This window comes from Sparus aurata, chromosome 11 (genome assembly GCF_900880675.1).
Source record: "Sparus aurata chromosome 11, fSpaAur1.1, whole genome shotgun sequence".
NCBI classification, from domain to species: Eukaryota; Metazoa; Chordata; class Actinopteri; order Spariformes; family Sparidae; genus Sparus; species Sparus aurata.
The window spans coordinates 22092395-22113582 of NC_044197.1; the positions used below are offsets into that span (position 1 = coordinate 22092395).

The 21188-nt window shown below is 39.3% G+C and overlaps 2 protein-coding genes and 1 long non-coding RNA gene across 19 annotated transcripts in view; 1 reads left to right on the forward strand and 2 right to left on the reverse strand.

The window, feature by feature from the left end:
• sgip1a (SH3GL interacting endocytic adaptor 1a) overlaps window positions 1-7292 on the reverse strand; it is a 79351-nt gene extending 72059 nt beyond the window's left edge. For 6 of the 13 annotated variants that reach the window (XM_030434556.1, XM_030434564.1, XM_030434569.1 and 3 more), the window contains exons 1-2: window positions 7124-7291; window positions 3008-3122 (exon numbers count right to left, since the gene is read on the reverse strand). The gene's annotated coding sequence lies outside the window, so the exon portion shown is untranslated. Of the gene's footprint in view, window positions 1-3007; window positions 3123-7123 lie in introns of all 13 variants that reach the window. The other 7 variants (XM_030434558.1, XM_030434567.1, XM_030434557.1 and 4 more) reach the window with 3 other exon arrangements.
• LOC115592057 (uncharacterized) lies at window positions 5999-9244 on the forward strand. Its single transcript, XR_003986058.1, has 3 exons — window positions 5999-6591; window positions 8339-8481; window positions 8906-9244. It is a non-coding gene; the product is annotated as an uncharacterized LOC115592057 (long non-coding RNA).
• A 7596-nt stretch (window positions 9245-16840) lies between these two features.
• The window catches only part of LOC115591202 (cAMP-specific 3',5'-cyclic phosphodiesterase 4B-like), a 182880-nt gene continuing 178532 nt past the window's right edge, over window positions 16841-21188 (reverse strand). For all 5 annotated transcript variants that reach the window (XM_030432959.1, XM_030432960.1, XM_030432962.1 and 2 more), the window contains 2 exons: window positions 20786-20968; window positions 16841-20674 (listed from right to left, as the gene is read on the reverse strand). In XM_030432959.1, coding sequence (XP_030288819.1) covers window positions 20240-20674; window positions 20786-20968 — 618 coding nt within the window. In that variant the 3' untranslated portion in view covers window positions 16841-20239. The remainder of the gene's footprint in view (window positions 20675-20785; window positions 20969-21188) is intronic.

A 21188-nucleotide genomic window follows, 5' to 3' on the forward strand; every position in this document is an offset into this window, starting at 1 on the left:
GTATGTGTGAATCGAGATCGCGATTTTTTAACGATTTTTTGTGCAGCCCTAGACGTCAGTGACGTACAACATAACACTTCAGATAAAAATTACTGATGGTCTGCCCAGTCTGCGGGAAGAGGGATGGGTACAATATGCGAGTGTTTCCGTGTCTAAAAAAACCCGATGTAGACCTGCTAATTTTGGTGGAAAATCATTATTAGTTAGAGCAAGAGTTAGTCTGGAGTTAGTCTCATGGGTGGAAAGAACTATTGTATTTTATTTTGCTGCAAGCAAAAAAATATATAAATAAATGTTTTGATACATAAACCTAATTTCCCAGCACATGGCTGTATTGGGGGTGAATTTTGATAAAACTGAATCATTTAAATTACTTTAAGGCTTAAAGTTATGCACTGTTAAGGGTTTGGGTGCTTTGATAGCTAGATGCAAAATATTCAATCCAAATATCATACAAAAAATATGGCTTGCTGTGTGGTTTATTGTACCCAACCTGTCTACATCAACGATCAGCACAGGTGACAGAAATTTATTATAATGTACTGTTCTTATTCTCTCTTATTTGACTGCTGAATAGAGGTAAAGGGTACTTTACTACATGAAGATACAGATGAGAGATGCCTTAGCTAGCTTGGTAGCTTCCAGCCCCCCCTTTTTTTGATCAGCCGTGAGTTAGGAAGAGTCAGGTACTGGCAAGATGGTGATGGCTGGTCCCACTCTTCCCTATGGGTGACGTCTAGGTGGCAGTGTACACTGTTTTTACAGTCAATGGCTGTCAATTAGCTAGTTAGCAAGTAACTAGCTAATTGGTTACATACTTGATCACACTCGAAGATATTCAGTCAGACTTCGTAAGAACGGGTCAGTTCCGTAATTAAAATCAACTTGCAGAGTATAGACACTGGAAATTATAGTACGTCTACATTTCCCACTGACTCCCTGCCCCGTAGAACCAGTTTAATAATAAGCACCAACAGCCTGGACTATTCTTTGACCCAAAATCCCATCCAGAGCCCCCTCTGAAAAACCCAGTTCTCCCCTCCAGCCTCACAAAACAGGATGGAAAAGATGATCTCATGCTTTTGATACTGGGCCAGTCTGGTCTGTGGTCTCCCTAATGGTCTCCAGGATGTCAACACCAGTCCAATAAGTCCCTGTTACTCACACCAATTACCATTTGCACACAGGGCCAAAGCCTAAATAAACAGAGCCCATACTTGCTATACAATCAGCTTATATCTATAAACAGTGGAGAGGTTTAAATTAGGCCACTACCAAGAGTACGGTTCTCTTCTTGGACAGCCAGGCTGAGATGACAGAATGGAGCCAGATGAACTCACTGCAGGGACTCTCAAAGTACTATATTATAGACGACAAAAATAGCACAGGGATGAGTTCTATATTCCCTAATAGCTCGTTTGGCTAATTCAAACATAAAATTTTAGTATCAAGTTCAATAAATTTCAGCGTGACATTTATTTCATTAGGGAGGTTGGTTCTGTTTAGCTGGTAAATGAATAATAAGAAGACACTGATCTAAATGACACTCACAGAAAACCCTATCGCTGAGTTAGTTCTGGACAGACATAAAAAGATGAAGACTTGGCTGCGCTTGCTTACCAGCTCACTCTAGTTTGGCTGGACACCCACAAGGAAAGTTGCTAATATAGGTTATGTGTGTGTGTGTGTGTGTGTGTGTGTGTGTGTGTGTGTGTGTGTGTGTGTGTGTGTGTGTGTGTGTGTGTGCGCATGCGCGGTGATGTGCTGGTAGGAACCCAGATCGGCCTCCCAGTGACGCATGTAAAACTGAACCCATAATTCATGAGGCATCTTAAAATAGGAGTGTGGATTTTTAAGTTTTGCTCTGACAGCATAGCAGAGTAGCGAGAATACTGAACCTGTCTCTGATATAATATAGTAGGACATGAGGCGGACTCAAAGTCATGATGTAAAATGACCATGGTGGGATCCCTGTTCCCCCTCTCTTTACTGGCCTTTTAACTAGCAAATGTAGGCTGCAGAATTCACCAAACCTCCTGAGTCAGAAAGGCAGAGGATGAGTTACGCAGCAGGAACCTTCTATTATAGTACCAAATATGTCCTGTGTTTTACGTACGTGTGTGTTATGGGTAAGAGTGGAAGGGTAATCCTGTACAGAAATTCTTTTAGCGTTTATTAGCTCTTTTTTTTTAATCTATTTTGTTCATTCATTTATAACAATTGATTGACAGTTAACTCTAAAAACTATCACCCCCTAATCTGAACCCTTTATATATGCCAATACCCATTTACTTTTTTGACAAACTTTGGGGGACAACGCTCAAATTTTGTTGAGAAAAGTTGAGCCCGACAAACATAGCAGTTGGCCAATTTTGCCTATCACAGGTAAATCTCTCTCTCTCTCCCCCTCCCTCTCTCTCTCTCCCCCTCCCTCTCTCTCTCTCTCTCTCCCTCTCCCTCTCTCTCTCCAGATAGATCTACATCTATAGATAGATAGATAGATCATTAAAGACTGTTACTTTAAATTTAACACCCTAAATCAAAATATATTTTCAAAAGAATGTTTAAGGAGATTATTGTATATCTGTGATAGATTTATATTTACCACTTTACCAGTCAATGTTCCACATTAAAGGCCTTTCTGTGCTGGAGCGGGGTCTTTGCTAAAATGCAACAGCAGATTAATACCTACACATCTATATCAAAACAAACACAAGCGTGTGTGCATGTACATACACACACACAACACTTTTACCCAGAAGGCACAGCATGCCTTGCTCTTTCTTACTCATCGCTGACATGTTTCGCACATCTCCTGAGTGTCATATAATAAAGCATATGTTCGCTCACCCACGCACACACAGCTCACCCAAATCCCTCACACACTTCCGGTAAACTCTCAGAATGAGCAGCCTTTGTGATACTGACAGATGCATGACTACAATACGGCACCTCCAATACAATTTTCTAAACTCACCAAACACAATTTCTATTAAATCCCACTTACCTCAATTTGAAAAATCTAACTCTGATATCAGCTGATTTGTAGTCCCAGAAGTTCTGTCCTTTTCCTTTAAGTCCTCTTAGTCAGCTACTGTTTCACAGCAAAGTCCATTTGTGATCTGCAGCACGCACACGCACGCACACACACACACACACACACAAACCTGATTAGTCTTAAAAACTACATACAAATATAATCATACCTTTAGCTATATAGGTCTTATAAATAGTTTTAAAACTACTCCACGAACTGGCATCAACATTAAAACAATTAACGAACAGGATAAAGCATCCATGGTCATAAAAACTGATTTAATGACCAGATAACTGGCAGACGGGCTACTTGAGTCAAATTTGAGATTGTCATCAAATTATGACACAGCTGTTGTGTTAATTGGACAAATGATCAGTGTTAACCCAGTCATTCAGACAGGCCTGAATAACTGGCACTCCACACTGCCAAATGAACTGTGAGGCTTCCCCCATGGAGCATGAGCATCAGCAACAGCACGAATGACTCACTCCTTCTCCAACAATAACGCTTTCTCTATTTATCCATGCAAGTCAGCTGAGAGTACATGTTTACTTCTATTTGTATTTCTATTTGCTGAAACATTCAGGGTAGATTCAGGGCGCAAGGACATTATACACAAAAAGCCTATTAAACTCAATACCTTGGTGAAAGTTACTGTCAAAAGTTGATTTTTGTGTGTCTGGATGTTGCTCATTTACTTTGCCTGCACACTACTTTATTTGTGATGTTTTTCATTAATTTGTGAATACCAAAATCAATCAGTATTTGGTAAGAGGTTCATTTTTTTGACCTCTCATCAAAATATTTTAATTTTGCATCTCAACTGCTTTGTTCATCAAGTAAACAAAAAAGAAAACGTTCCAAAGAAGAACCAAAATTTCATGTTCTGCTGTTTACTCTGTATTTTATCAGTTCTAAGCAGGTCAGCGCTTGTTCATGTCTTCAATAATTTTCCCAAAAGTGTCCGCTGTGCTGCAGTCGTGTGATACAGGGCCAGTGCTGACTTCATGGGTAAAGCCCATGTATTTGAGGTCGTTCACAGCTCAACACAGGAAACAGAGAAACTTTCCCAGGCTGAATTCCCAGGCAAAAATCCACCTACTAACTGAAACCTCATTCCTCACTCATCATTCTCGAGCTTGGCAATCCCTTCTTCCCTCCACAGTTTTTCCCACATATCACAAACCTCTACTTGAACTCATTCTGCTTCAACACTCACACTTAGTAGGCAGCAAGCCTCTAGGATGTTATAGCTGTCCCAGTGCAACTCTCACAAGCCCAGAGCTATGCCTCACATCTGCACTGGGCTTTTGTTTAAAGACAACTGTTTCTGTTGCTGTCTCACAGGATTGGTCAAGAATTAAAACACTAATTCTGAAATTTGCTCAGATGACCAAAGCCTGCTATTAACTTCATGGATTTTCATATCTTTACAGACAGAGTGGCTGAGGTTTATTCCCCTGCATTTACACTGAAGTTCATTATTAGAAGGGGATCTCTTAACAGCCAGTATGAAAAGCCTATGTCTAACTATTTTTTTAGACAGATTTCAAAAATAGCTATACTATTTAATTTGTTTTAATACATATAAAGTTGTGTGAAACTTTCTCCATTTACTGCCATCATCACGTTTAAAGTAACTTAAAATGTGTGATAACAGAGTACTCAGGTGTAGCTCCATGTGAAACATCACATGCAACAACACCTGTTCAGTTTACATAACTAAATTAAGGACAACAGAGAGAAACAGTTTGATTGGGCACAAATATCCCCACAAGCTGATGTCATACAGTCTGGCCTCTGATATTTTGATTCAAACATCCCCAGGCATCAACGCCACAGCTCTTACAAAACATACTCGGTGTAATTAATCAAGCTGATCATTAGTTCCTCAACAAAGGCTAATTATTATTCAGTCGTGCCAGACTTCATGATGCAGTGAGTTTGGTCAATCAACCCGGATGAATTGACTGTAGTTGCTACTGGAGTAAATTACGCCAAATCATCATTACTCAACTGTTTCAGACGTCAAAGGCAAATCAGTCTTTTGTCCCCTTCTGCTCTTTCAGCTCCCTTCTCCGAATGTTGTTTTCATATGCTGGACAGAAACATTGCGTAATAAGCTTTAACTACAATCCATTGCGTTTATAGCATTGTCAAGGGCTCTATGATTTCAGGTCCTCGTGTCAGGATCCAACTGTGTGAGGGCTACAGTGGTTTGGATCCCCAAAAGCACTCCCTTAACTTTCATATAAACTCTGAGGACTAATCAGAAACCAGTGTTGTACAATTGGAATCCACAATGGGAGAGAATGTTTTCAATAAGGACTTGTTACTTGTGTTGACACCCTTAGCACGATCCACAACAATGTGTCTTACCTTGTTGGCAACCTGGCAAGTGCAACATACTCAAGAGGTCAATTACAAACACTTATCTTTCTACGACGGTTACAATGTTTTAAAAGTTATAGTTGGGTAACATATGTCAGCATTTAATCATTGAACTTCAGTTAACCTGGAATGAGAGTTACTGGTAAAGAGTGATGGGAAAATATATCAGGAAACTGCATCAAGGTGTACACGTCATCTGTGTGAGCTTGGACTACAGCTCTGACTCATGAATTCAGATGGAGTGGCAGCGGCCCTACACACCAGACCTTTGGGGTTTACCAGCATTTTCTATTCAGTTACACAAACAAAATCCTCAGCATGATAAAGGATGATCTCACTTGCCGAGGAAATGTTCACTTTCCTGTTTCATTTCTAGGATGCAAGCTGTTCTGCACAGGGTCTCCATGGTTACGAGAACTCTGTCCAAAAATACACAGGCCAGCTCTGAGGGAAGTACATCATTTACTAAAAATGAATATCTGGGAAGTGATTTAATTTACTATCATGGATGGTTGTATCATCTACCACACAGAAAGAGTCCCACTGGTCTTGTTTAATCACATGTCTGAACAGAGTGAACAGTGTGGTAAAATGAGACAATCAAGTTCAAACTTAATTCATTTCGGCACCAATTTATCTCCCTTATGTAAGATTAGATAGCATAATTTTAGCTAAACCTGTTGCAATGATGCGTACATTTGATTAGAAGTGTGCAACATTTACCGCTATTTGGATAACCTGTTAATTCTTCAAAGTATCCTTCTACTAAGGTGAAAAGAAAGATGGTCTGTCACCTGCACAATTGTCAACTCCTTTCCAAACTTGCAACAGATTCTGTTCAGCCGATTAAAGATGGTCGACGGAAGTGAGATAGCCTCTCTGCTCGTCTTGTATGACGCAGCAAGATAATTGAACGTTTTATCATTAGGGTAGTGTATAAATAACAAACTTGTTACCTTGACTCTTTTTCACATAATGATTGACATAGGTTAATTTTTAGTTTTTCACATGATATCTATGACAAAGCTACCAGGCCGTAAACGTTTGGCCCGTTAATCGTTTGAGAAGAATCGGGAAATCTTCTTTACCATGTAGTTTATGTATAAATTGTTTGCAAAAAAGGATAGATTCTTATTGGGAATCTGGAAACGATTCAAACAGCGGTAAGTGTTGTCATGTTATCTATGACGCTGGTATTTAAGCTGTATTGAGCAAAATAATGAGGCTAAAGCTAAGCTAACGTGAAGCGGACCGTCAATGTCAACGTCTCAAATGTTAACAACGACGATGCAGACTGGTGCTAAACAGTGTCTACATGCAGGCAAGCCACACTCTATCAAGTAAGTTTTACCCAAGAAGGACAGACAACCATTTTTAACCACGTTACATAAGTCGTAGGCCCGTGTTCTGTATTGCGGGGTTATTTGTTTTACTCACACAGGGCGAATCACGACAGCTGAATTGAGTTTTAAACGCCATGTGTTTTACTGATTCATAGACCTGCCCAGCCCCCTGGTTAATAATTAAACTCAGCATCTCCGGAAAGTAATTCCCACAACATTTTGACGTGCGGCTCAATAGTATTGCATAACAACGGCGTCTCTCTCCCCGTTCACCCGCATTGGATTTTTCCCAAATGAAGTATCAGCCTCTGACTATGAGACCAAACTTGGCCTGACAGCATGCAGACTGTACCTGATCCGCGTGATCATCCTCTTCTTCTACGGGTATGATGAGGAGAAAGGTTATTTGAGTTGATACGTATCTCTGCAGTATGTTGCGGATGGTGCGTATCCACCTGCAGGTAGTGTTTTGGTCGGTACGCATGGCATGCGTGTTTGACCACGCCTAGAGGCAGTGTGTGTGTGTGTGTGTGTGTGTGTGTGTGTGTGTGCGTGCGTGTGTATGCGTGTTTGTGCATGTGTGTACGCGCAGAGGGACAGCTGACCTGCTGGGCCTGTTGGCAAACCTGCTCACCATATTTTCCAAAACAACAAAAAGGCCTTGTAGAAACCCTATTATTCATTTTTCTTTTAAATGTTTTATTCGGTTGATTTTATCTAGATAGATTATCTTATTATTAGCTCGAATAATAGATTATGAATATGAATGATGTATGTATAGAGCTGCACAATATGGTAAAACATCAAATTGCAATTAATTTGACAGATATTACAAGTGCGGTTTCATTCACAAGTAGTGGGAATGGTGTTTTGTTTTTTGTTTTGTTTTTTTGCATCACAATTTCCCTTACACTGAAAACAGCAAATGCAATGTGACATCATGTTTTGTCACATCAGAAGAATAAGATTTGTATGCCAGGGCATCTCTGCAGCTCCACAGTACTTCATTCAATCGCTGTTCTGTCACGCATTTGAACTTTAACTAAGCTCTTGCGATTTGGATATTGCACCATATAGTGATTTCATTAATATCCTGATTAATTGTGCAGCCCTAATATAGACTGGACTAGAAGTCCAACTAACGATAATTTTCATTGTCAATTAATCTGTACAGTTTTCTCAATAAGTCAATTAGTTGTTTGGTCTCTAAAATGTCCCAAAATTGTGAGAAATGTTAATAAGGGTTCCCCAAAGCCCAAGTCCTGTATTGGTTTGTCCACTGCTCAAAGATGTTCAATTTACTGTCATAAATGAAGCTACTCAAACCAGTTAATCAAGCATCAAAATAGTTGGTGATTCATTTAATAGTTGACAGCTAATCAAGTAATTGTCGCACCTGTGCCCAACGACTACCCACAGGGCTGCTTTTTTTTCAAACTGGCACCTGGACTGCAGCAGTGGTGTATTAAAGTATATTAAGTTGTAATCTATATTTGCAGTTATGAACTATGGCAGCATGTATCTGCATGTTTGTCTGTGTGTGTGTGTGTGTGTGTGTGTGTTTCAGAGTTCATCTGTGTCAGTACCTGCTGTACAAGACATTGCCTGCATGTAGCAGTGGAGATTATCCCACAGAGAAACGTCTGGAGAATGTGTCTCGGTGTTCAACTCTAGCACAGTTGCCATGGCAACCTGATCGACAGAGAGGATGTGAGAGGAAAAACCCTGTCAAAATCCCAAATCACTGCATCTCCTGTCTGTCTCTCTCTCTCTCTCTCTCTCTAGATTTTTCTGTTCTCACTTGGCACGTGTACTCACTCACTTACACACACACACACTTAATACACACCTAAACACACACCCTACTTAATTTGTTGACGAGACACTATCTGTGTCAGAGGCAACGTAATTGTAGTAAGATCATTCAATATTGTTATAGAAAAAGAGGTACATTCAGGTTAATGTCAAAGAATAAATTGGCAAGATCCTAATTTATTTATTTATTTTTTGAATGGCTGGCGCTAGGCACTTGTTAGGGAATACCACTTGTTTCTGCCCTGCTGCATCTGTCATCAACAGCTGATTTATGACTTTTTACTTTTAATTTAAAATCTCCTTTTTTATTTTCACTCAGAACCCATATTATGCCACCATGACTCTCATCACTTCCGGTGGCTCAGAGGCTCCTTTCCTGTGAGGATTGACCAGTTTGCTCAAAATCCACTCTAAGATGTCTTCAATCACAACTCTTACCAAGGTTTGTTCGAAACATTTACTTTTCACCTCTGTGCAGCCAGACCAGGCTGTTGTACTTGCCTGTATGAGCTCCCGATCTGAACACTGAGGTAGTTAAAGAGGAACAGGAACAGTAAATGTACAGAGAGTGAAAAGCTGAGCTACAATTCAGAAACAAGTTGGAAACAGAAATTAACAGAATTTGCACTAAAAGAGAAATCTGGATCTACTCTATAGACACAGTCGGTACAATAACCTAAGGTTATGTGAATATGTGTGAGGGGTCGCCTATGCTATTTGTCTCTTTGTCATCAATCTTATTTTTTTCAAATTCAAAACAGAAAGAGCTTTCCATAGTTAGCAGACATTAAGTCATTAAAAAGCCCCTAGTGTTGACCACCACCATGGTCATGTATACAGTTTTGTTGTCCTAGTTATTCACAAACACCAGACTCTCTTAGTTCAGTTGATCCACATGTGTGTTCCTTGCTGTAACAGTTTGCCATATATTATTTTAATAGATTGTGCTAAATACAAGAATTACTCTTCGTAACATTGTTTGTGGCTTGAATGATTTTCTTCACATTCATGAATCATAAGTAACATAGTTACATTTTTAAATGGAACCATTCATTATTCATCCCATCATTATTTGTGTGTTTGTTCATTTACGTCAAAAATCACCAAAGTTGAGTCATAAAGTTGATATTGCTGTACAGCTTGTTAAATCCTCTTGGACAAACTTGAGGCTTGGACGAACAAATCTGACTTGACAAACTTGAGCCTCCAGGGTAATGCTGTAGGCAACACCAGCCTTTTTTATGTGATGTATTACTTTTGAAAACCATCAAAACTATTATTTGTGATAGTGGAGTTGTTTAGAGAGTATGTTGTTACACAAGCTGACCGAAGTTCAAGCACTGTAGCCGACCTTAGTGTGCCTGTCATTAAGTATAAATGTTCTGAAGTACTATACACGAGATTACTGGAAGGAATGGCCTTACGATAGAACAACAAGTGAAAGACGCACACACTGATGCAAGCCAAAGAATTGTTCCCATGTGCTGCAGACCTCTATGATTCAGGAAGGGTGTGTGAGAGCAACAAATTCTTTTTTAAGGTTTAGTGTAATATAACCAAAGGGCTCAGTCACACAGCTGTGAGCTGGAGAAAAGGGAAATAGAAACTACTGTGAGATTGGTCACTCTAAGTAAAAAACACTCATTCCTCATTCTTTCTCTCAGTTAAGAGTTTTTTATACCCTACTTTTTTATGGAGTGAGTAATTGAGACGATTATTCACTGTTATTGGTCATGGATCTGTCTCAAGGCATAAAGAGGTGCTGATGTTACTTAAGGACAATATATTGATATTATATTGTCATATGAGACCATATGTTGTCTTAAATTTTGGATATTTTTATGTTGTAATATGATGTGTTTTCTTTTGCTGGTTTTAAAGGCTGTATAACAGTAAAATGCTGTCATTTTATGGACCTGCCAGTTCTACTTGTTCTAACACTTGCCTCTACATACTTTGTCATTATATCCACATTATTGATGATTATTTATCAAAAAATATTGTTTAATATTTTGTGAAAGTAAAAAGTCATCCCTTCGATATAGATGCAAATGCAATATCAAGGTATTTGGTCCCCAGTCCTCGTATTTATCAAAAGCTTTTGAGGGGATTTCAAAATATATTCAGTATAGTGATATAACATTATTATATTGCGGTATTAATTTATGGCCAGATTGCCCAGCAGCTGCTTGCATATTTTCAACCATACTACGTAGATTGTGACTACATGAACAGCACAGTTTAAGCTAAAGATGACTTTAGTTATAACCGTCTGTCCGACCGTCTCGGCAGACGTTGCCAGTTCTCTGGTTACAGCCTGAAAGTGGTGCCTTGTGTCCCCAACTCCCTGCCAGCTGCATCCACCTGTTCTTTCATCATTTTCGCGAGCACAATGAGGACTCGCTGAGGATCCTTAAACAGACTGTCAGTGGTGTTTCTCTGCACCCTCAGCCACTTCATCATCTCTCCTCTAATTGGCCCGGGGAGGATATAAATAGCCACATGTATCCACCACAAGACTGATTTACTTGCTTCACTTACAAGGTTAATGTGGCCTCAGGGGACCCACGGGGGGCATCGTGTTACCTTTTCCCTGAAAGCCACCGTAGCAACAACAAAAACTGACAAGTTTACAGTCGCTGTCAAAAGTTTATGTACACTTGTAAAAAAATGTACATCATGGCAGTTTTCAGTTCCAATTATTTCTACGGCTCTCATTTTTCTGTGATGGAATGAGAGGAACACAAACTACTTAGTCACAAAAACATTCATTAAGTTTACTTAATTTATTATGGGTCTTCTGAAAATGTGACCAAATCTGCTGCTCATTTTGATTGGGCTTGTTTGATACACCCGCTAGACTTTGCCACAAACACTACAATGGGAAAGTCACTTGGAGCCATTTCAAAGCAGTTACAGGTCTCAAGATCTACTGTGCAAACAGCTGTTTGTAAGTATAAAGTGCATGGCACAGTTGTGTCACTGCCATGATGAGGAAGAAAAACCCAAACTGTCATCTGCTGCTGAGGGAAAATTGGTCAGAGTCAGAATTGAATTGAGCTTTTGGATTGGCCTCCAGAACATGTGGACTGTGCTGAAGAAACAAGCCTTTGCCAGGAAGCCAACTAATTTAGTTGACCTTTACCGATTCTGTCAAGAGGAGTGGTTAAAAACTCAGCCAGAGGTCTGCCAGACGCTTGTGGATGGCTATAGAAAGCAACTAATTTAGGTGAAAATGGCTGAGGGATAACCAATTATTAGAAATACTGTATGTGTATATTTGAGCCAGCAGATTTGGTCACATTTTTAGAAGACCTGTTATAAATTCAGCTTTGAACCAAACTTCATGAATGTTTTTGTGACAAAGTAGTTTGTATTCCTCTCATTCCATCAGAGAAAAGGAGAGCTGTAGAAGTCTTTGGAACTGAAGACTGCCATGATTTACATTACATACATACAAAAGTGTATGTAAACTTTTGACCGTCATTGTAACTGCTGATTTTTTGGTCTCGTACTTCTATATTTTCTGAATGACTTTGATTATTTCCTGTTTTCACCATTCAGTTCCGCTTCTTTTATGCTAACATAGCAGGTGTGGGTAATGACACAATCTTGAAAAGCAAAAAAAAATTAAGAATAATGATTTTGTTCAGATCATAAAAAGTACTAATAATTGTAATATTTATACACTGATCTGCTTATCCTGTAAAACAACTCGATAACTCTTCATGCAATTTAAAATCAATTGCCAAGCTTGCCATTTTTCTCAGTGTATTCCTCTGAGAGCAGCAGCGACAGTATTTGACCCAGCTGGCCCTACAGTCAGCTATAAAACCACAATGACGCAAAAGCAGGAGCCACACAATTTGCATTAAGAGGGAAGATATTTAACCCTTTATGGTCATAATTGATGCACACTGTTACCCATACTACACAAGTAATGTATAAACAGTATGCATTCATGATGAGCTGTCATTCTACAGACTGCTCCAAAATAGTTAGTTGCACATTATTTATGCCCCAGTTTTTAGTGTTTTTTTTTGTACCTGACCGTCTAATAAATTAAAGTCTAGTTTGTGTTGCCTCATGTCTCCTGAGTTGCGTCCAATTCGGAGACTCAGAACCACGGATGTACAAACCATTGTTATAATAAAGCAGGGTTAGCTTTTCATTTTCACAGCACTCTCGCTAAAGTAGCCACTTCTAACTGGGTACATGTGTGATTAAAAACTTGCAGTTGGCACAGTTGAGGAGGCAGCGACGTGCAATAAAGGGAAATCGGGCAAAATGCGTGAAATCATGGATGTTAAAGCCACAGACTCAAGGCCTTTCCTTTTCTTTTTTTTTAGTTACTCTTCTAGTGAACTGATTTGCTTCGCTGGGCAGTCGATCAGACTGATTTCTATCAGTGATGGGCTCCACTGCCGAGCCATTGTGCTCAGTCAGACGAAAGTCATCATGAAGGGCAAACTACTGCCTAGATGTGGCTTACACCACAGAAACTAGGGCCACAGACACTCAGAAGTGGCCCCAAAATTGGCCAACGGTCAGCCGTCGGCCTGTTGTGTCACGTCTAACATATAAGAATAGTAAAAGTAGTGTTAGATGAATATGAAATGTGTCACACCTACAGTATTCCTGTAGGCATTCAATTGCACAAATCAAAATAATAATAAACATTAAATTAAAACATTAGTATTATTATATTATATTACGTTGAAATAAGACAGTTTTCCTTCGTTTTAGGAATTAATTAGAAATTAGTGGCTGTATCTTAAATCTACATGAGTTCAGGTTGACCATTGCACTACTATCAAAATAATAACATTTAGTCTTGGATATTTTTAAAGCTAGTTTGTGTTGGAAGGAGGTCAAATATTTTCCCCACATTGTTAGATTTTTGTTTTATTTTGAGATACTAGTTGAGATGAGGGATTCATGAAGTGTAAACATGCACACACTCCCTCTCATTTGCATCGTGTTTCTCTTTTCTCCAAATGTATCGCTCACTCATTCACATGTATGGGTAGCCTTAAGCCAATTCCCTATTCATTCACGAGCTAACCACTCACTTTTCTTGGCTCAAAATATTCCTCATATTCCTCTCAGTGCCACACAGAGGAGCAGTTAAGTGGTGTCATTTTTTGACTAGTGGGAAATGTGTTGCTCTGTTTTTAGCCTTTGTTAGGTAACTCAGCCTTCCCCACAGATCTCTGTGCTTTTATGAAATAGTGACAAGGGAGGCCAACTGTCCCATATCTCAGTCTAACTCTGTCGCTTTTTTTCCATCCATCTCTCTTTCGTCATATGCACGCAAGTAGTTTCACCGAATCAGATCTCTTGCTTTTACTAGGTTATGTCAGAGGCAAGTCATGGAGAGACTTCCGCAGCGGGAGATGGGTTAGCGGGACATGGAGGTAGAGGAAATTAGAGGAGACTGGGAATCATTTGAGGAGAGGAGGCACACATGAAAATTCACGGATAAGTGCTGAAAGATAAAAATGGCAAATGAGAGGAGTGCAAAGAGTGAGAATGAGACAGACCTGTGATATAATACACTCACAATTTCCTTGGTTGGAGTGGATACAAGGGCAGGCAGTCTTGGAGCCCTTATCACGGTCACAATGAAATTGGATATGAAGGGTCATGGATGGAGATTATGAAAGCATCTTACCCGTGTCTTTTTATTTCTTTTTTATCTTTTTAGATCAGGTTTGAATGATTCCTTCCAAATCAGAAGTTTAAAACAACTTTGATTTTGGAGAAGGAACCCAACATAAAATAAGTTTGAAATATTCTAATATATTTGTAATGTAAATACTTCTGTCCAGTTTTGAACATTTGCTAAAAAGCTGCTAGAAAAAAATGTAAGACCTCAACTCCTGTGAGCACTTTGCAAAACAAGCCTCATTATGTTTTTAAAGACGGAAGTTGATGCAGTGAAACCAATAAAAACACAACTCGCATGATGTTGTGTTCCATGGGATGCTTCCCAAAGTGCATCAGAGCCTATAAACACTCCAGTCAAACCAGTCACTTGTGGAAAATGATGTGCTAACAGAACATTCCTAAGAAATATTGCTTCATCAAGCATTTTTTGCCTTCTCACTCTGCAGGCTGTGTGTACGGTCCAACATGTTGGATAAGCCAACTTATTTATGGAGCTGTAAAGCAACTTTATGAGCATCCACATCCTTTCCAGTTAATCACAGAGGGGAGTCACTGCAGGATGTACTGCAAAAGAACAGCAGGAGTCAGGTCGAGTTAAAGTTGAAACTAAACAACAAGTTTCACAATTCGCAGTCAGAATCTGGAAATATCATCAGAATTCACATCGAGGTAGATAATCGGGCTGATTTTACAGATGTATTTATGTATAGGACTACTAGGACCTTGTACATATTGATATGTTCGACATTTTAAATGAGTCAGACTAGAGTGGTCATGATAGAACAATATGACAATATGACTATATATAATATACATAAAGGTAATTTCAATATTTTTTTTATAAAATACGTATAGTAATTCAGTGCCTCCTAAATAATTTTTGATAATTCATGTATGGTTAAGGCAGACCCTAATCCTTCAGTGATGTAATGTAATGTTGCCACAGTAATCCAAGTCCAAATCAGTTTCAGAAAGAAGGAGGTGATATTGAGCAGGTTTTGAGATAACAATAAACCAAAACATGCAGCGACTGGAAGCATTGAGTTGTTGTCAGGTCAGAAACGTGTCTTCCATTTAAAAAAATTTAATAAAAAATAGATAAATAAATAAATTAATCTAATCTGTTAATATGCTTGTCATTCGGGTAATCTCTGTGATGCTTGTCTTTTCAAAAACTGAGCTTTCACCCCTGAAACTACAACACACAGGTTATATACATTTGAGGATCATTAAATGTATAAAATATGGATGGAGCTTCCTGGTCTGAAAGTGAAGTAGTTGTAAAATCCTGCTCTACTGAAACATGACTGTCTATAAAAATCAAATTGTATGCAATCTTTATGAGAAAAATGATCCTACTTCTCACTTGATTTATCACCTCATTAAACAAACAATACAAGAGTTTATAGTCTCATTCGCTGGTTTCAAGTGTTCTTTAATGCAGCACGATGTCCCTTTTTAGAGTCAAACTGACGATACAGCGGGGTGTGCTTCAGGGCATGGCCACCTTGTGATTGACAAGTCGCTACCACAGCGTGTCCTCTGGTTCTCACTCGCCCCTGTCTCAGTGCATTAGAGCTGTACTGCCTCGATCATTGCAGCGAACCCAGTGACATCAAAGAGAATAAAGAGTAACTGACTTACTAATTACTTCACTTTACAGAACTGTCCTAAGGTCTGAGGTTGATGGTTTTTGTTCTCACAGGATGGGCCAAGGTCTGGTGACCTTAAGTGGCTTTATCATTTTTTATTATACACACTGTGGTGGACTTACTGTGGGAACGTAAATTTGACCGTAAAAAAAGCACCATAATTGAGTGTATACAGTCTCAGACTCTCAGACAGTATTCTTGTAAAGTACCCCTTTCAAAAAGCATACCACTAAGTCATGTCTCATTCTTACAGCACCCTATTGCCCATCAGAAAGCTCACAGTTACATCTATATAGGCCTAAAACGTCAATGGAGTATTTGATGAGATCATTTCTGTTGCTGTTTCATATATTTACAAATTGAATATATTTCCCTTTTGGGCATTTTGTTGGACACAGCAAGCAATTAGACAATGTCTTACCGGGCTCAGGCAGCTTAATCTTTCATTTTAAAAATGATTGATTAAAAAAAACTATAAGTTTATGGTTGAATCTATAATTAAAATATCTGGTACTCTTGATTGCATTCTTTGATGTAACTGATGTCAAAACTTCTTGATGTCAAAATTCTTGAGCTTGAGATTTGTTATTTTACATAAGATATTTTTTTGCAATGGCAATCTGTTTGTAAACTGTTTTTACAAACAGCTTTCTAGTCAGGTGGGGTGTTATCAGCTGCAGACCTCTAGGGGCCACTAGCAACAGAATTGTGGCCTATCGTTGATACTGTGTTACATACCGGAGGCTCTTTATGTTCAGCATGGGACCCAGGTGCACAGTAAATACAGTTTTGTATTAGGGACACAGCCTAATGAAACATGACAAACGCGTGGAAACCCACCGGCAGCATGATGTGAGCCAATTTATTGTTCACACCCAGCATTATGAAAACCAGGCCGTGAGGGGGAAAAAAATGCAAAAAACGAGGAAGGAATATACTCATGCTTTGCTTTTAATCACTTAATAGAAAAAGTATTTCAGATTTATTTTTGAACACAATATACAATATAATACCATACATTGTGTGAAACATTTAATAACCCACCTGCAACAACTGGTGGACTTGAACATATTATTGACAATAAAAAAAAAGAAACCCATCTCTCATGCAGATAGTGCTAAATCTGGCTAACCATTTGGACACAACTAGGACCAAAAAAAGCTTGAACATAGATAAACAATGTTAATACTGACAAATTTGAATTTCAAAACTGCTAACAAGTTTGGTCAGAAAGAGTTCACACATTAGCACAATCAGATACATAAGATCATGTTTTGTTGTTAATTCAGAACGATTCACGTCAGTGCCGGGCGTATTGTAGCATGCTACCAATACCGTCCCTGTGTTATCTACCTTTACATGAAGTGCGTTAAGTGTAAAAGGGAGACAATCCCCTTGTGTTTGTCAGTCGAACATGTATCTGGCCTCATATATCAGCAATCTGCATTCAAATGCTAGGTGGAGAAGCTTAGGTGTGATGCGCCGCTGAGAGAAAGTAAGCCATTTGTTTATTTTGATACTGAGCATCGGCTATGCTTCTGTGTTCCCAAGCTAGCTTGTATGTATCCTATATCCAAGCCTATGCAGTTTAACATGTCCTCTATGTTGCCTCTGGGTTACCAAATTGTTGCTGTCAGAAGAAAACCTCGTAGCTTCAAAAACTCAGCTGGATCCATCAGAAAATATCTCGGTAACAAAAATGAGAACTTCCAAAGTCCTCTGTAAAATTTGGGCGATTATTTAAGAAATGTAACTAAGCTGAAATTTTACTGAGAAACGTCACATTTTAGGATATTTGAAAAAACACCACAAGTTAAGATTAAAAGTGATGCCAAAGTGAAAACATTTTTGGTTTAATATTCATGCATTATAAGCTCAATATAAAGTTTTTCATTTACTTGTCAGTGACGTTACATTAAAAGACAATTTTAACTTTTCTGTAAAAGTAAAAATGTTAATTTGGAGTTACAAGCTTCTCATCTAACAACAACAATGTGTCTCTTTAGCTGCTGCTCTGCTGGGCACTCAAAACATTGTGCGAATATATACTTAGATATATTTATATATATATATATTTATAAAAACAATATATAATACATATATAAAAAGACTCTAATCCAGAGTCTTCTACACATTGGACACCACCACTTCCAGGTAATGCAAGTGCATATAAATTAAAATAGATTTTACACTGAGCCAGTATTTCTTATTTACAAGCTTAAAGTATAGAATAAATACACACTGTTATAAACAGCAAAAAGGACCAACTTGAGCTCCTAGCAACAAACAGTAGAGACAAAGGTGTGGAGTGATGAGGGTAAGGCCTGAAGACAAAGTCACACACGCACACAGACACACGCGCGCACACACAGATACACACACACACACATGTGCATACAAAACCTTCCGTACATACATACTGCACACAAACGATTGCCACTTAAAGCATGCTGTGGTGAAATTTGATGAAGTACCTTTTGAGTTTGTCAGTAAACCAATATGAAAATGGAGAGATGTGATTATAGATGCATCAAGAACATCCATTTATATTAGTCATGGAAGCCACAGGAGGAGAAATGTGAAGTCTGCAAACCATTTTCAGATCATATTACCCATCAAAGAGAGGTATTTTTTTGGTTTGTTTTCAACCTCGAGCACCTAATTATTCCTCTCTTTTTTTCGAAAGGGTACAGTCTACCATGCTGTATCCAGCAATTCCATCTGTTCCAAATTCTAATAACCCGACTGTCCTGGAAACCTGATACAGTGGAGGGGGGGGAGGGAAAAAATTCAATTGACGTCAATGAGCAGACGCCGCACTTGAGGGATTTTTGTCAGGAGGAAGAAATAGCCAGCCTGATTGTTTTGGGGTCATGTCTGTTGAGCCCAGAGGGGTTTGTAAACCATGTGAATAGTGGCGCTGATGAGGGTATGAGAGCGCCTTTCAGACAGGCAGCTGTAAGAGCACCTTTAATCATCTGGTCTGAGCCTGATTGCAGAGGGGCAGGGGGGCGTTACATCAGACGGGTCTGGGGTCAGGACCCATTCCGGCTAACAGGATTATTAAGACTGCAGCATACCTGTGGGCTAAAAATAGATTCACCGCTGTTGTGCATTTCGTCCTTGGCAGACTTCATTTAGTTTTTTTTCATAGACCTAAGCAGCTGGTTGTCATGAGCTGTTCGTTTGAGGGGTTATTAGGACCTGGACCATCCTCTGTTTCACACCAACACGACAACAATTGGATCAAATAACAAGCATGTAAATCAAATTAACTTCACTGTACATTTAGCAGGAATCCCTGGCTATTTCATTGCACGTGTAGGGTTCTCGTATCCTCAATGAGCATTTTGCATTAAGAGTCGAGCTTTGGTGCGAAAACGCAGGAAGTGCCGCAAATGGTTTGCAGACTGTTGCAAGGAAAACAAAAGAAAGAGATGGAGTATGAAAATAGATTATGTATTTCAGTGTCGCTGTGACATTCATTGACCAATATCAGATATAAAGAGCAACAAACTAAACATTTAACATGAACCATGAGTGAACTTAAAAGGTTTGAATTGTACGTGCAAAGAAAAACATTGTGCTCAGATTGAAATATAGAGGTGACAAAATGTGCATATGGTGTGGCTGTTGATGTTTCCCTATTTTGATGAGTTCGTCCGAGAGTTGTTTGTCGACGTTTGTTTGGATTTCTCTATTGCCCAATACATGGAAGACTGTTCTCTATTCAACATACAAAAAAGATTTTTGCTCTTTCAGATAAGAAAAAAAAAAAAAAGAAAACATTTCACAGACATACTAGAGTGTTCAATAAATAAAAAACTATTATAAAGACAATAGTAAAAAAGGCACACAAAAGTCCTTTGACAAATGGTACAGGAAAAAAGTAAACACTTTCTCTTGCTATACAAATGTGTCTCCATCAGTAGATCTTACTCTATGCTACTTCTAGATCATATCATATCGATAAAAAAAGTCTTCAGGTACAAAACTTCTCTCAGTAGTGTCAATGTCCATTTAATGCCAGTCCAGAAAAGAAAAGTAACCATTTCCCAAACTGGCCGAAATCCTTCAAGTTCCACCCTCAGTCTCGCCTGTCCATCAAGACTAAAATGTCCGCAGCAATTATTTCCTGAGAACTCTGAAGCCGCTCCACTGAAACTGTCCGTCCATAACTGGCTTCAAACACCCAAGTGCAAGACGCCCCTGTGCGGGACGAAATAAGCCCTTGCTTCTGTGGGCTTATTAAAAAGCACAGCTGCAAGAGGATCTCTCCTCTTTTTTTCAAAAAACCTTCAAATCACCACGTGAGCCTGATGATGGAAGCCCTATGTGTCTGTCGGTGACGCCTCGTGTGTCACAATTTCTATTGCCGTCGTTGGCTCCATCATGCCGCCCTCTTCACGCTCCTGAATGTCCAAATAGTCCAGAGGAGGAGAACGAGAATCTCCTAGACTATCCTCCTCTTCTTCCAACTCTTCCTCCTCCTCTTCTTCGTCGCCATCTTTCTCTATTCCGTCCAAGTCCTCCTCCTCCAAGGTCAGCTCAAACTGAAACTTTTCCCCGCCTCCCTGCCCCCCAGTGCCACCACTGTGTCCGTGCGTGCCTTGGTCGTAGAAGGGCGGGGAGGGACTCTGGGGGATCATGCTCTGGTACCAGTTCCTGTTGTCTTCCAGCGTGTCCAGAATGTCCTGGGCGTCAGGGTGAACCAGATCGGCCCAGGTCTCCCACAGAGGGTGCACGATGTAGTCGATGAAACCCACCTGGAAAAAATGAAGACAAATTAGAACCAAGAATTGAGATTCTTTACATGCTGGCGCACATTTGGGAATTTGTTTGTGCATCGGACAGTTTCCATGTCCTTGACTGCGTACCTGGCTCTTCTCCACTGAGGCCGTGTGTTTATCACACATAGGGCTGATCTCCATTCCCCTCTCCCTCTCTCTGTCTCCCTGGTGGAAGAACTCCTCCATTATCCGATCAGTCCACTGACGATACAGCTCCAGGGACTTGGTGGGGTTACTCAGGTCAGCACAATGCACCATGTTACGAAGCACCTATATAAAAAAAAAAAATGCAGAAATGCCATTTACTAAATGCAATGCAATGCTCCATCATTTGAACTTTTGTTATTGCCACCCAAAACTTCTACATTCATCAGCGTTTATTTTTAATTTTAAGTAAAAATTGGATAACAAATCGATAATACAAAATGTACAATCCAATGTCCGTAAAACAATACAGGTGGAATACTTTACAGCAATTAGATTTAGAAGA